This window comes from Staurois parvus, unplaced genomic scaffold (genome assembly GCF_062004578.1).
Source record: "Staurois parvus isolate SC_StPar_1 unplaced genomic scaffold, SC_StPar_1.0 ptg000145l, whole genome shotgun sequence".
Lineage (NCBI taxonomy): Eukaryota > Metazoa > Chordata > Amphibia > Anura > Ranidae > Staurois > Staurois parvus.
Window position 1 is genome coordinate 669,770 of NW_028317941.1, and position 15,231 is coordinate 685,000.

At 42.2% G+C, this 15,231-nt stretch overlaps 1 protein-coding gene across 1 annotated transcript in view; it reads left to right on the forward strand.

The window, feature by feature from the left end:
• The window catches only part of LOC149464880 (myotubularin-related protein 9-like), a 28,580-nt gene that overhangs the window by 7,948 nt on the left and 5,401 nt on the right, over positions 1 to 15,231 (forward strand). Inside the window, exons 6-9 of the mRNA XM_089673823.1 lie at positions 3,415 to 3,632; positions 3,982 to 4,143; positions 5,063 to 5,204; positions 7,502 to 7,722. Of these exons, the coding sequence (XP_089529949.1) occupies positions 3,415 to 3,632; positions 3,982 to 4,143; positions 5,063 to 5,204; positions 7,502 to 7,722 (743 nt within the window). The remainder of the gene's footprint in view (positions 1 to 3,414; positions 3,633 to 3,981; positions 4,144 to 5,062; positions 5,205 to 7,501; positions 7,723 to 15,231) is intronic.

Below are 15,231 nucleotides of genomic sequence, written 5' to 3' on the forward strand. Positions count from 1 at the left end.
CTGTTGCACTTTGAATAACAATTGCTCGGTCATGCAACATTGTATTAATATGAAGTTTTTATAATCATCCTTTGGTGATATTTATTCACCTCTGGGTTTTTTATTTTTTGCTAAACAAACCAAAAACCACTGAACATTTTGAAAAAAAGTGATTTTTCTCCTTCACTGATTTGCACTAATGAGGCTGCAGTGATGGGCACTGATGAGAAGGCACTGGTAGGTGGCACTGATAGGCATTGACAGGCATCACTGATGGGCACTGAAAGGCAGCACTCATATATGGCACTGATAGGCAGCACTGACAATCAATGATAGGTGGCACTGACTGGCACTAATGGGCACTGATTGGCAGCACTGACTGGCACTGATAGGTAACACTGAAAGGCAGCTCAGATGGGCACTGATATGTGGCATTAATGTGCACTGGTAGGCACTGATATGTGGAACTGATGGGCACTGACAAGTGGCATTGATGGGCACTGACAGGTGGCACTGATGGGGCTGCCCTGATGATCAGTGTACATGTCCCCTCTATCCCACTGATAGGTTGCACTGATTGGCACTGAAAGGCAGCTCAGATGGGCACTGATATGTGGCATTGATGTGCACTGGTAAGCACTGATATGTGGCATTGATGGGCACTGACAGATGGCACTGATGGGGCCGATGATCAGTGTACATGTCCCCTCTGAGGAATGCCGATTACCGGCTCTCCTCTCCTCAGGAGCTGTCAGCGTGACAGCTCATGAGGAGAGGAATGCCAATAACCGGCATTTCCTTATTTACATGCGATCAGCTGTGATTGGACACAGCTGATCACATGACAGAGGCGACGTCATCGGCTGTTTCCGTTGATCGGTGATCCACTGTGTCCCAGGGACACAGCGCACCACCACGCGCTGCGCTGTTAGAGTGGGAGGACGTCATATGACGTCCTCCCAGAACGAGAGAACCGCTGCCTTTCCGTCATTTCCTTATATAGCGGTTAAAGTAGAACTATAGGCAAAACCTTTTTTTTCTTCATTTTGGATAGAGTAAGAGAGGATTATAACCCCTTTCAGTTTTTTTTCCATCTACAGTATGTCCCATTGGAGAGATTTAACTTCACTTCCTGTGCCATAGCCAAAACAGAAACTGAGAGGAAATCCCTAAAAATTAGGGGAATCCCCTTGAGGCCCTTCATGTCACCAGAACTAGTGACCTCATTGGAGTAGTTCCCCAATATTACTTTTCTGGGAACAATCCAAAATTTTAGATTTTACTTTCACTTTTAGGGTTAATGGTAAACAGGACAAATAGAGAGAGTGAATCTCCCTCCCGGGACACAGACAGCAATACATATCAAGTGTTATAATCCCTTTCAGATCCATCCAAGGCTAGAAAAAAGTTTTGCCTTTAGTTGTATTTTCGCCCTTCAGGCTGAATCCTTCCTTGCAGTGCAGCAGCCTCTTCCCCCCCTCCCTATGCTACAGCAGCCAAATGCCCTTTGACATCATCAAGACCAATGCAGGGTCTGCAGCCTGGCAATAAACATGAGGATGCCAAGTAAAAGTCCACTGCTGGAGCATAGGCGAGCGCCATCTGCCAGGGGAGTGGAGCATCATGTAAATAAACCTGATTTTCCTGTCCCCTAGAACTAAATGAGCATTTAACTCTTGCAGGGGAGGGCCAGCCCCATGCAAGGAAAGATTTAGATTTTTCCTGGAAATGAGCTTTAAAGGAAATCTATGTCAAGAGAAATATGTAGGCTACCACACAGCACAGACCCAGCTGACAGGACAGGAGACCTGATTTTCTCTACTCTGGTGGAGTCCCTCCCATAGCCTGTTAACGTACGGTAAAAGGAGAAGCAGCAGACTGAACTCATCTCTATGTCACTCTGCTCTCTCCTCCTAAAAGCATGCCACTTGCACTAAGGGCTCATGTACACGGGGCATTTGGAAAACTCTTCTGAACGATGGAAACTGACTGTTGGAAAACGTAGGTTAAAAAACATCCGTTTAGGCGCATTTGCATACCGTGTTTAGAAGCATTTAGAAGCGTTTGCGTTTAGAAGTATTTTTAACAGATAACCTCAGGAGACCCTCCCAAATGCCCTGAATGCACTGAAAAATAGTAAATAATTAACTATTTCAGACATTTTGAGAGGAATAGAAATAGCAGAAGCAGAGAGAGCAGTATGTGTTGAGATTACCTGTCATTTCTGGTTGTATTCACTATGGATCCCATCATGGGCATATTGCAGCACGTTCTACCATTTTTTCCTTTACGCAAAACCTGGAACTGACTGCGCTGGTGTGCTAGGTCCATTTGAGTACATGGAAAACGCTTTGCATGCATTTCTGATGATGAAAAAAGGCTCTGGACAGCATCTGGATATGGAACTGTTAAAAACACTTCTAAAAGCAAACGCTTATAAACGCGGTTAACCACGTTTACAAGTGTTTGGCGTTTGAAACGCCGGTAAAATCTACTCCTGAATGCAAGTTTGGTGCATTCAAAAAAACGACTGTAAACTCAACTGCCTGTAAACGAAGATGTGTACATGGACACATAGGAAAACATTAGGGAGAGTTCAGGGGCTGCTGAAAAAGCAGCTGAACAGCTCCTAAATGTCAGTTTAGCAGATGCATTGTATATAAGCCCTTAAGCACAATGGGTCGGCTCATTGTGCCTTTTCTCCTGTCCACAGTTTGAGCTCCGGGGGGGGGGGGGGGGGGGGGGGGGGGGGCTGAAAGAGGCTGATCTCATGTCATATTCAGGCATTTGCACTGCTCGCATTTGCAAATATACATATAAGCTAATGATGTATTAATTAATACAGTGCTGCATTATTTTGTGACACATATCTGCCTGAAGCAGGGGCGAACTGACAACTCATGGGGCCCCCGGGCAATAGGAGATCATGGGGCCCGTGTCCTTGCCCAAACTCAAAAAAGCCTATGAAAAAGGTACCAGGGGCATCTCATGGGGCCCCCTACTGGCCCTGGGCCCTCGGGCAGTGCCCCAGTTTCCAAATGGTCAGTCCGCCCTTGGCCTGAAGTTAAGACTACTGTTATATTTTATGATATGCACTTTATTCTGGCTAAAAACAGTGGAATTGAACCAGAAGGATTTGTATATCAAGGTGGGTTGCCTCCAAATTTAGTGTATAATGGAAAACTTTTGCTGAGAGTAATATAGAGATGGCCATTGCTGACATTCCTGAACATGCTAGTTACAGTATCTCGACATCATGTTGAGCAATATATTTTTTTCTGCACTCTGTCCAGTTACATGACATCCTTTTAGCGAACTGGTGCATAAAATCAATTGCATTTTGAAGATGAGGTCAAGTACATCGTACTACCGTATATGAGCATAACATCTCTACTGTTCTTTTTGTATCTTCTTTATTTTTTCCTTATGTTTTAGGTTATGTTACGCTCTGCTCAGCCACTGGTTGGTCCAACACACCGTAGGTGTGAAGAAGATGAGATGCTGCTGAATGTTACACTAGAAGGGCAATTATGTGGGTTTATCATTGACATTCGCAGTGAGCACGATGCCAGACAAGCAAGAAGCATGGGAGGTGGAACTGAGAACAAGGATAGGTACCCTAACTGGAAGATGCTCTACCACCCATTGGAAAGGTGAGTTCAAGGGTGTCCAGATACCTACCCACAAAGACAGGCAAGTAGACACCTGCCTACTGACCGCAGTATCAGAACCCAACATTGTTTCTAGTGTAAATACCCTTATGGACTATTATGACCTATATGCACCCCACTAAGGAGGAGGGAAGGACTGGCCAGGTGCCTGGAGCTCTAGAGAATCTCCTTGGACAGTAATAAGCACTTCCAATAAATGGAAGCGTTTGTATTTTCCCCTCAAGGTAGCCTAAACAGCCTGATCTTTTTGACCATTGACCTCCCTAACAAAAATAATTGTTCTTTTACTGAGGACCCTGCATCTGAAACTAATACATTTTTGCACCTTCAGGGGACGTGTTCTGCAGACTAGCCTGACACGACTTGTTGCTGCTTGTAATGAATCTTGTCTGGGGATAAACCGCTGGCTCTCTAGGTTACTGACTTCACGCTGGATGACCCATGTCAGAGAGGCTCTGAGCACTGCAGGTCTGGCTGCTGAAGGTATAGAGAGGTGAGGTGGTTGGTGCATAGAAGTTTAAAAAGATAGATAAGGGATGAACATGGAATAGCTATGAATGAAAGAAGTAAAATTCAGGAACAGAAATGAGCAATAAATGATCAAAACTTTTCACTACTATGCTTGAAAAAGTATATATACAATGACATTTTGCTTGTACAGTCATCACAGCAAAAGACCACAATCCATGCTTTAAATTGTTTCTTTTATAGTTTTGCTGTATGGACTGGGTGTTTACTATATATGAGTGTTTCTTGTTTTTTTTTTTATAGTATACCCATTTGTAAACCTTAAGAACCTAAAAGTGTGCAGTTTCTAGCTAAGACCCTGTAAACTGGCAGTCATAGTTTTCTAAAAATCATGCTATGCATCTGAATATTTACAGTACAAAAATCCAATCGTTGCTATTATTATTTATAAAAAAATACACTGTCATATTGGTTTGATTTGGTAAGCAGAGATACTCCCTAAGATGAAAAATACACAAATGCAGTAGAAGACATTATCATAGAGTTCTATATGCAAAGCATATCTACTGAACAGTATATCCCCTACATCACAAAATCTGTGGACACCATAAAATACATTATGTCATGGATTGCATTTGGGCTGCTAAGGCCAACAGATTGGATGTTTTCCTTCCTACAATGATTCAATAGTTTACCTTTTAAAATATCTTTGAATGTCAAATAGTAACTATTTTAAATAAATTATGATAATTAGGGAAACAGCAACAGAGGGCATCAAATAGCGACAAAGGTCGTTGTTTTCAGATATAGTAAATTTTTTAAAACAAAAGTTTATATATCTATACAGTTGTAGAAAGTTGTGAAAGGGAATCTAATATTTAATTTAGCCGATCAATATGGTTAGCCATTGCTTCTTCTTCTAAGAATTACATATTTTTCTACAGAGTGGGTACCTGTGTACTTGTTCATGGTGAGGAAGGTACTGACAATACCCTGATGGTGACTTCACTTGCTCAACTGATTCTGTCCCCTGACTGTCGAACCTTGGCTGGTTTCCAAGACCTTATTGAACGTGAATGGTTACAGGTAATATAGGTTGTATTCTCCCATATTATATACCCATTAGGGTGGAATTCCATCCAAACTTCTGGTTTTGGAGAGAATGGGGTAGAATTAGATACTCTATTAATTTTTTTTTATTGTTGTCTGTGTCTATTGAGTAGATTTTCCTCATAGTCTGCCCTTCGACACCCAGAGAAAATTCGATTTTTTTTTATAGACTGTAAAATCCTTTTCCTGGGATACATTACAGGACACTGGGTACCTTCATATCCATTACGAGAGGGTCATGCTGCTATCTTCAGGTGATTGGACTAAAAAAAAGGAATCTCTTCACAGGCATACCTCCTCCCACCCAGACATAGTTTCAGTTTTTCAGCAAGCTATGAACAACAAAAGAAAAGGGGTACATTCCAGGAGGGTATCTTCATATTGATTGCGACACGGTTGTCCTAAAGCACTGTATATGAGCAGAAGGCAACATGGCAACAAGCCAACAGGCCCCTAACAACAAAAACAGAGCAGTTTAGAACCTCATGCAGCAGCCTGAAAAACTTGCTGATCAAGCATCCTTACAAAGCAACACGGCTTGTTGCTGCTTGTTATGAATCTGAAGCCTGGTGTCAAATTGCCTGGGAAGCACAAACACGCCTGGTAGATTGAGTCATCACTGAAAATGGTAGAACCTTGCGTTTTAGATCATAAGCCTACATATCCATCAAGAAATGGCAGATTTGGAAGTTGTATAACCCTTTCTTGGGCCTCCACAAAGGACAAACTGACAAATTTCAGCAGTCAACTTTAGGTAAATCTTGACTGCACAAACCACATCCAAGGTATGAAGAGCCTTGTCCTTAAGGGTCTGAGGCTTAGGACAGAAATAAGGTAACACAATGTTCTTGTTAGGATGGGACAAAGACCACCTTAGGTAAAAAGAATGTCTGAAGCTGTAAAACCACCTTGTCATGGTGGAACGCCAGACAGAAAATCTGTCTGCCAATTTTCAACATCAGGAATTAAATCCTGGAAAGCCTAACTTCTAGTACCTCCCTGATGATATACAGTATGTATGCCACTGTTGTGGTGTTGTCCAATGGAACACTAACAGGGAGGCCACCCAGCTGCACTGACCAATGTAGCAGAGCAAAACACATTCCCCTGTCCTGCGGTGCACAGGTCCTGACCAAGATATTGTCCAGAACTCTACCCCAGCCCACCAAGTTGGCATCCATTGCCAGGATTCTCCAGGACAAAGGGAGGAATAATTTTTAAATTTCAGCATTTACGAGATTTACCAACCCAGAGACAGTCTCATTCTGGTGTGTAACTGCATCAGAGGATCAAACAACTGTGTCCTCCCTTCCCAGGAGGGGCTTGGAATGAAACTGGGCAAAGGGAACTGCATTGAAAGAGGCTACTTTCCTTCCTATCACCCTCATGCAAAGCCAAATTGAGAAACTTGCCAGAGTTTTAAGAAAAGTCACAGAGCCACAATATCCAGTATCAGGCCTAAATATTCCAGCCTTTGGGTTGGGCCTAAGGCTGACCACTTCAGATTGGAGGACAGAAGGTGGAAGTACTGCACACCAGAACCTAGCACTATACAGAGGTGAGATGCTGCTTCACCCTAAGCTCCTCCTGACTGCACCCCTCTGACCTGTCCATGGGGCTTAATCAGAGAGCTGAGAGAGAGTAACCAAGATAGCAGTCTTTTATAAGTAATCATCAGCCGCATAAACAAAAAGTGTCACACAGACACATAAATAGAAGCAGCTGGCTCCCTAGAGTATTCTGTATTGGAATAGATGGAAAATGCACTTTGCAGAGGGAAAACATTAAAGAAGAGCTGACCTCTGGAGTCTATGCCCAATAAAAAGCAGGAAGAGGGCAAAGACCTAGTGACCATTACTGCATGTCTCCATTACTGACACAATACATTGCTATGTACTGTGTCTCTGCATGGAGGCAACTGTCATGGTAGAGGCAGGACTTTGATTTCTCATGTCAGAGCCTCTAGCAGGGACACTATTGGGTAGCACGGTAATGACATTACAAAGTCTCACTCCCAATCTCCTGAGACTAGCAGTCAGAGGCAGCAGTGACTAAGATTCACAATGTAGATATACAGCTCTGAGGCTGTAGGCACAAAAATGCCTAGGCACACTCACAAACCAAGAAGTGTGCTACTAGTGTTTAGGAGGATAGAAATTTGACAGAGGAGCTAACCTTTCCTAACCTTTTCAAAACCCAAAGTATGGAGTAGAACCTTCAACTACATTTCATTTCAACACTGAACAGTGTTGATTATTTTTTCTTTTTTACAGGCAGGACACCAATTCCAGCTGCGTTGTGCCCGATCTGGATGGTCACAGGAGCGCGCCCAGCAGGAGTCACCCAGTTTCCTGCTTTTCCTGGACTGCTGCTGGCAACTTACTCGGCAATTTCCTAGGGCAATGGAATTTAATGAGACATTTTTGTGCATACTGGCAACCCATGCATACAGTTCAGAGTATGGTACTTTCTTGTGCAACAATGAAAAAGAAAGGTGAGTAAGGACTGATAGCTAATCAGTATTTTTTTTCCAGAAAATCTAAGTTGACGTAAAACAATTGTGCCTTCAATGTACATCTACCACATCTGCTTTTCAGTAAAGTGGAGAAACCTCTTCCCAAGGCTCAAATTCAGTTAGGCTCTATTCCACTTTAATAATAAATGTATAGCATATGTTATTAAAATCAGCATATTGTCATACTGCTGCTTTTTAAGTCACCCCCTTAGCAATCACACTACAGAGTTGGTGTCATGTAGTGAAATTAGCACTGGCTATAATTGTGAGCTGTTTGAAGAAAGTGATCAATCTATTGTGGTCAGCAAAGTATGTCTAAACTCAAATGTTTTCTTTTTTTTTTTTATTTGAAAGAATGTGTTGAAACTCCTGTCACCTTTTTATTGCTGCCTGCCCCAGCATAATTCACCCTTTTTACAGTATACGTCCTGGTGACCATTGCCACTGTAACAGAAAGTGATGGGAAATCCAAGGTTTTAAAGCTGTCACTGGAATGAAAAGGGGAAAAAAATCAAATAGAGACATCTGCTCTAGTAAAACTGTATGAGAGCAAACTTTTCTTCATTTTGGAGAGGTTTTACACTCACAGGTTAAGTGAACACTGATTGTCCCGTTACAATGGCATTTGAAAGTTGGCAGGATATATACGGTATTAGGCAGCATGTAGACATGTCCCTGGATTTAATGGGTTGAAAGCATAAAATATGGGCATTTCAGTTTGTTGTGTATGGGGCTGTGTACCCACAGAACAGTCAGGGTGGCCATGTTGACCCCTGTCCACACTCAAAAGCGCCTACAAAGGGCACATTAGCATCAGAACTGGACCATGGAGCAATGGTAGAAGGTGTTCTAGCCTGATGAATCAAGTTTTCTTTGACACCATGTGGATGGTCAGGTGCACGTGCTTCACAAAATATTTTGCTGGGAAGCCTTGGGTCCTGCCATTTTTGTGAATACTTGACACCTACCTAAACATTGTTGCTGAAAAACTACACCCCTTCATGAAAATGCTATTCCCTGATGACAGTGGCCTCTTTCAGGAGGGTAATGCTCACTGCCATACTGCAAAAATGGTTCAAAAATAGTTTGAAAAACACAACAAGTTGGAGGTGTTGACTTGGGTTCCAAAGTCTCCAGATCTCAAACTAATTGAGCATCTGTGAGATGCATTAGAAAAACAATCCATGGAGGCCCCACCTCACAACTTACAGAACTTAAAGGATCTGCTACTGACAGCTTGGTGCCAGATACCACATCATACCTTCAGAAGTCTAGTGGTATCCATGCCTTGATGGGCCAGGGCTGTTTTGGTGACAGAAGGGGCTGTTTTGGCAGTGAAATGGGGACCTACTCAATATTAGGTGGGTGGTCATAAAGTTATGGCTGACATATGTATATTACATCCCATTGTGTCTCCAGAACAAAGATTGGGTAAATGATCCCAGCGGGAACACAAACAGCAATAGTAACATGAGAGGGGCTGTAACCCTTCACAATGCTAAACCAACACATTTTGTTTTTAGATATAGTTTAAGTATTGCAGCACTGAGCCTCCATCACAGACCCATACCAGAGGTTTTTTAAGCTTTTGACACAAGTCCAACTGGTTGTTTTTTTGACAGTACAGTTTATAATTCACAGACATGAAAAATGACCATACAATGTACTGTAGGAAGACTTATTCGAAATCTCTCATGGGAGAAATTTTGGAGGTTGCCATTGCAGAGTTCTCCCTCTGAAAATGCTAGTTGCCTTACTACATTGGTATACAACTGTTCCAGGGTCATGACTCAGAATGTTTGAGGTGTGACAATTTAATTCTGGAATGGTTTGTTTACATATACACTAACAGCTCTTGTCACCTTCTTAGTAGCCCCCTTGTAAAGCAACCCAAAGTGCCACTGCCTGAAACATTCCTGGAGTTCAATTTCTGGAGTTCATTTTCTTTTAATGCGGCATGCTGGATGTCTGGAATGTCATCACTTCTGTGTCTTCTTAGGACATTTTTTAAATTTTGGAAACAGCTAATAGTTGCAGGGTGCTAAGTCAGGGGAATAAGCCGGCTGGTCAAGTTTTGGAATGGATTTCTGGACCAGGAACACTTAACGCAGCATGTGCAGGAGCTTTGTTGTGGTGGAGAATCCACTTGTCAGGCCAGAGTTCAGGTCTTTTCCTCTGAAAAGATTTCCGTTCACACTCTGTCCACATTTGCACCTGGTCCTTTACAGTTTTGGCTGCTCACCTCTTATGTCACCGTGGGCATCTTCCCACCCCTTCCTAAACCGCCTATGCCATTCAAAAACACTTGATTACTTCATGGAATATTCATCGGAAACTAGTTGTAAAAGAACTATTTTCAATTGCACTTGTGACAATTTTCATACAAAATTTGTCAATCCTCTGCTCCAGATTTTAGTCACTTATTTTCACACAACACACACACGTGTTATTTCTTCTACTACATAGAGTCAACTAGTCTGCGGCCTGTGCAAACGCACGTTAGAACATGTCAGAACATGGTAGAGTACGAATGGTTGTGCGACTCATCACCATAGTGCTACGCTATGGGCATTCTGAAAATTAAATTGGCAGACCGTGTACTTATGCCCAACTCAGGAAAAAGAGTCTGTTAGGCTTTCATTGTAATTCGTGTCACTCCTGGAAAGTTCTTTGGTGACCAAACGGAAAGATGTATCTAGATCTAGATCCTGCCCCTACTCATTCATGAAAAAAAGTGGCAAATGTAAAAAAAAAAAAAAAAAAAGCAAAAAACACAATTTTGACAAGTCCTTTTTTAAAAAACAGCAAAAAAAATAAAACGGCCCTCAAAAGGAGATCCAATGTCAATCACAATGAAAACCAACAGGTAAACAATGGGGTTGGGGGTAACCCCACCCCCATTTCTGCCTGTCATTCAGCAAATTATTTGTCCCGTGGAGAGACACTTGCCCAATGACAGGTAGACATGGGGGCAGGATCACCTGGTGACCTAAAGGTATGGTATCGTTTTTAGCAGGGACTTCATTACTTTTTTTTTGTCCCTGAAGAGCCTGGTATGGATTGGGGGAACGCCATGCTGTTTTTTTATTATAATTATTTTTTTTACATTCTGCTGACAGCAGATAAGTCACCGTTGTTAAAGTGTTACTAAACCCAGGACCCTGCATCCACTATATCTGGTCTCCCATAGTACACAGAACGTGAAAGTGCAATTATTTTAGTAAATATAAACTGCTAAATACCTTTTCTCAGCAGTTAGAGCAGTCTTGTGACTTCTATCAGTGTCCAGTCCATCCCAGCACTAGCTAAAGCTTGTAGGAGGAGTTTTCTTTCTGTTCTGGGAGGATGGAAATCCCCTGACCTCTGTCTGGACAGTGCTGATTGGCCCTGTGCTGATCACATGCACTCTCCCAAGGAAAAAAAAAAACCTCTCTAGCAATATACACCAAACTGAGCATGAGCACGCCTACAGTTCAGGCTGGAGTTAAGTGGTGGTCACTTGAAAAAGGGGAGGAACAGAGAAGAAAGGATCAAACAGCCATTTTACACAATGCAGATGATTAACCCCTTATATTCCACAGTGAGTATAACAAGCATGCTTTACTGCATATACAGACTGATTTTACTGTTGTGGGTTTAGTAACACTTTAACCGCCACCTACCAGTGCCTCCTCATCAGTGCCCATCACTGCAGCCTCATTAGCACACATCAGTGAAGGAGAAAAATCACTTATTTACAAACTTTTAACAGAAACTAAGAAAAAATTTTTTTTTCAAAATGTTCAGTTGTTTTATGTTTGTTAAGCAAAAAATTAAAAACCCAGAGGTGATTAAAATACCACCAAAAGAAAGCCCTGTCTCAAAAAAATTCTAAAAATTTCATATGGGTACAGTGTTGCATGACCGCACAATTGTCATTCAAAGTGCGACAGCGTTGAAAGCTGAAAATTGGCCTGGGCAGGAAGGGGGTAAAAGTGCCCGATAGGCAAGTGGTTAAGGATGCAGCGGCCACCCACTTCTTAACAACTGTGTCTCTTCTCAATGAATATGAATGATCTGAATTAATCCAAAAAAATTGCTATAACTTTTCTTCGGATTTGTTCAGATTAGTTACGATGTCTATTCGGATACATATGAATCTCCAAAAATTTCATTTAGTCGAAAAACCAAATCTGAACTAACCAAATCGCACAAGTCTAGTCTGTAACGGAGCCATAGACAACAAAAAAAACTGAGAGGCTTTCATTTTTTTTATTTTACTGCATGTGCTTCTGTTGAAGAGATTTTGCTCACTTTATGTGTTGGTGCCCACACATAAGGGAGGAAGACTCTCCCCAATAGGTTCAGAAACGGTATTTTATTTATTACTGTCATTTATGCAGTGCCCACAGTTTACACAGCTCTTTACATACTCTGCCAATTAACCTACCAGCCCATAGAAACAAAGGTCGTCTTTAGAGTTTGGGTGGAAACCAGAGTACTGAAGGAAACCCACACAGGTACAGGTAGAACATGCAATAAAAACTAACCCTTTCCCACTCTATCCAGAGGTTCAACATGAAAGCCAATCAGCTAGCACTTTAGGAGTTCCAACTTCCAGTCCGGACACTTTTACCCCCTTCCTGTCCAGGCCAATTTTAAGCTTTCAGTGCTATCACACTTTGAATGACAATTGCGCGGTCATGCAACACTGTACCCATATGAAACTTTTAGCATTTTTTTGAGACAGATAAAGCTTTGTTTTGGTATTAATTCACCACTGGTATTTTTTTTTTTTTTTTTGCTATGTAAATGAAAAGTACAAAAATTTTGAAAAAAAAAGGGGTTTTTCTTGTAAAATTTTGCAAATAAATAGTATTTCATCATAAATCTTGGCCAAAATTTATTCCGTTATCTTTTTAGTAAAAAAAAAAAATAATAATCCAAATTATTTTATAACCAAAAATTATAATTTTTAAACTTTTTTTTTACATTTTATTATTTTTTTATATTATTATTTATGTTTTTTTTTTTACATACGGTCACCCTAGCAGTACAGTGTCACCATACTACTTGTGGGGGGTGAAGATTTTATTTTTTTTTTTTACAGATTGCTTTTACACCCATAAGGCTGTAAAAGCAATAATTTCTCCTTCTTTCTAGCTGCATTCTTGCAGCCATTGAGAACTACTGTGAGCTGTGATTGGTCACAGCTTGTCACATGGTACAAGGCTGTTGTGAATAGCCTTGTACCATGTGACCTCTGTGATCATTCACAGATTTCACATGTAGTAAGCAATGATGTCACAAGTGACATCTTGCTTACTACTCTGCATGTGATCACTGATTGGCCAATCAGTGATCACATGATCGGGACCTCGCACAGAGGTCCCATCGACAATCGGTGTTCTGCTGTGTCTGGAGGACACAGCGGGCACCGGACCGCGGTGCTGTGTGCACAAGCAGGGTGCGGGGAGGCAGTTTATAAACAGCCACCCGACCCTGCACTGCCAACCTCCGGCTGTTTATATACAACGGCCAGACGGGAAGTGGTTAATCGTTTCCCCCCTAATATCCTCCACAATAGCTTTACTTTAAGTACTCATAAATCATTTTATAGAAGTAGAAACTGATCCATTTGATTAATCTTTGGTTGATGGATCCTGTTTGACATGCGTTGCCCTCCCATGTGCTCCTTGCTTTGAAGGCCAGTTATAGACTGGGGCAGTGGCCATTTTTTGTACTGTTGAATTGTTGGTGAGGGGGCACACTGGACACTTTGGCTGCCATTGTGCTACATGCTGGGTGTCCAGTATACTCCTGTACCTTTGAGGGGTGGGCTCCCTCAGGTCCACCTGCCCTTGGTCTAGCCATTAAATACATGTGCCTCTACTATGGAGGCTCTCAAAATTTGTTGAGTTAGGAAGTACAGAATATCGGGGTGCTGTGAGACTTTGTAGCTTCTGCATGTATTTGCAAATGTGTGCTAACTAAACCCGTTTTTAACGCATACTGTTAATTCGGTTTGTATGCAGGCTGGTTGGCAAGCTGAGCTGGGAATTTTTCTCTTTTGTTGTTTGACAAAAATCTGATCAAACCCATCTGCGCCCAAGCATTGTGTTGTACTTTACATGTCTTTACAATAAGTTGACTATTTCCAGCACAATAGAGATCCAAATCATGAAACACTTTTAAAGTATATGTGAACCCTCAGCTTGTAAAACAACCCATTCAATTTAAAATAGAAATGAAAGGCAATACCCCCTGTTCTCAGCTACATACATAGCTCAGAGAGCTAGGAGAGGAGAAACAGCACCACACGGGCCTTCCCAGTGAATGGCTGTGCGGGGGATGGGGGTGCCAGTACAAGTCTAAACATTGGAGAGCAGGTTGAGTTTCCAGCATAGCTAGAGAACTGACCACACTGTACTCGCATGCCTAATTTGATCAGTTTTTAATAGGATAGCAGAGGGACTGGCAGGAACACCAGGGATTTCACACAAAGGAAGCAATACAAAGAGAACAGGATACATTTTAATACATGGTACAGCAGGCACATATCAGGAATATGAAATGCTGAGGTTACATATACTTGAAGCATCTAGAAGTACCAAGATATTAGGATAATTCTGCTGTGCACCCAGCAATCTTCTCTCTTGTTATGCAATTTCCTGTGCCACACAAAAAACATCAAGTTGTGCTTTTCATTTTTTAAACGGCACACCACAGAATGGTCTCCTCCCTAACAAGTCTGTGAAAAGCCCTCGTGGTACAATACTAGATGTCTAAAAACACGTTTGTTTTTTTCCTTTCTTCAAAACTTCTGCAGCAGGGGAAGAACATGAAACACCCAAAGCATTGGGTGGTTGGTAGCATGATGCTGCCAGCGTCCTTAGCAACCAGTAAACAACATGGTTAAGGAGTAGGTGGCTGCCAGCGTCCTTAACAATCGATGAGTTATCAGGCGTCAGCCGAATTCCTCGCTGACCGCTGAATATAGACAAACCTATTGCTGGCAATAAAAAGGGGGTGGTGGAAAGGGGAACAAAAAAAGAAAAATCGGGGAAAAACAGCATGGGGTCCCCCTCCAATCCATACCAGGCCCTCATTCGAGCATGCAGACTGGCAGATCAGGCTGAACCATACCAGGTCACATTCCGTCAACATGGGCGAGTGCCTTAGGATGGGAGGGGGGGGGGGTGGCTCCCTCCCCCCGTCCAAAGCACCTTGTCCCCATGTTGATGGGGATAAGGGCCTCTTCCCCATGTCCCTGGCTGTGGGGGACTGTGGTGGGTGAATTTTAACAAGGGGGGCCCCACATCCCACCCCCCCTCATGTGAATGAGTATGGGATACATAGTATTTTTTTTTTTTTTTACAGGATTTATATAGCGCCAACAGTTTACACAGCACTTTACAATATCAAGGGGGGACACTATAATTACAATACAGTTTAATACAAAAGGAAAAGGAGGGCCAGTTTTTGACAAGCCATGATGAATGCTGCTGC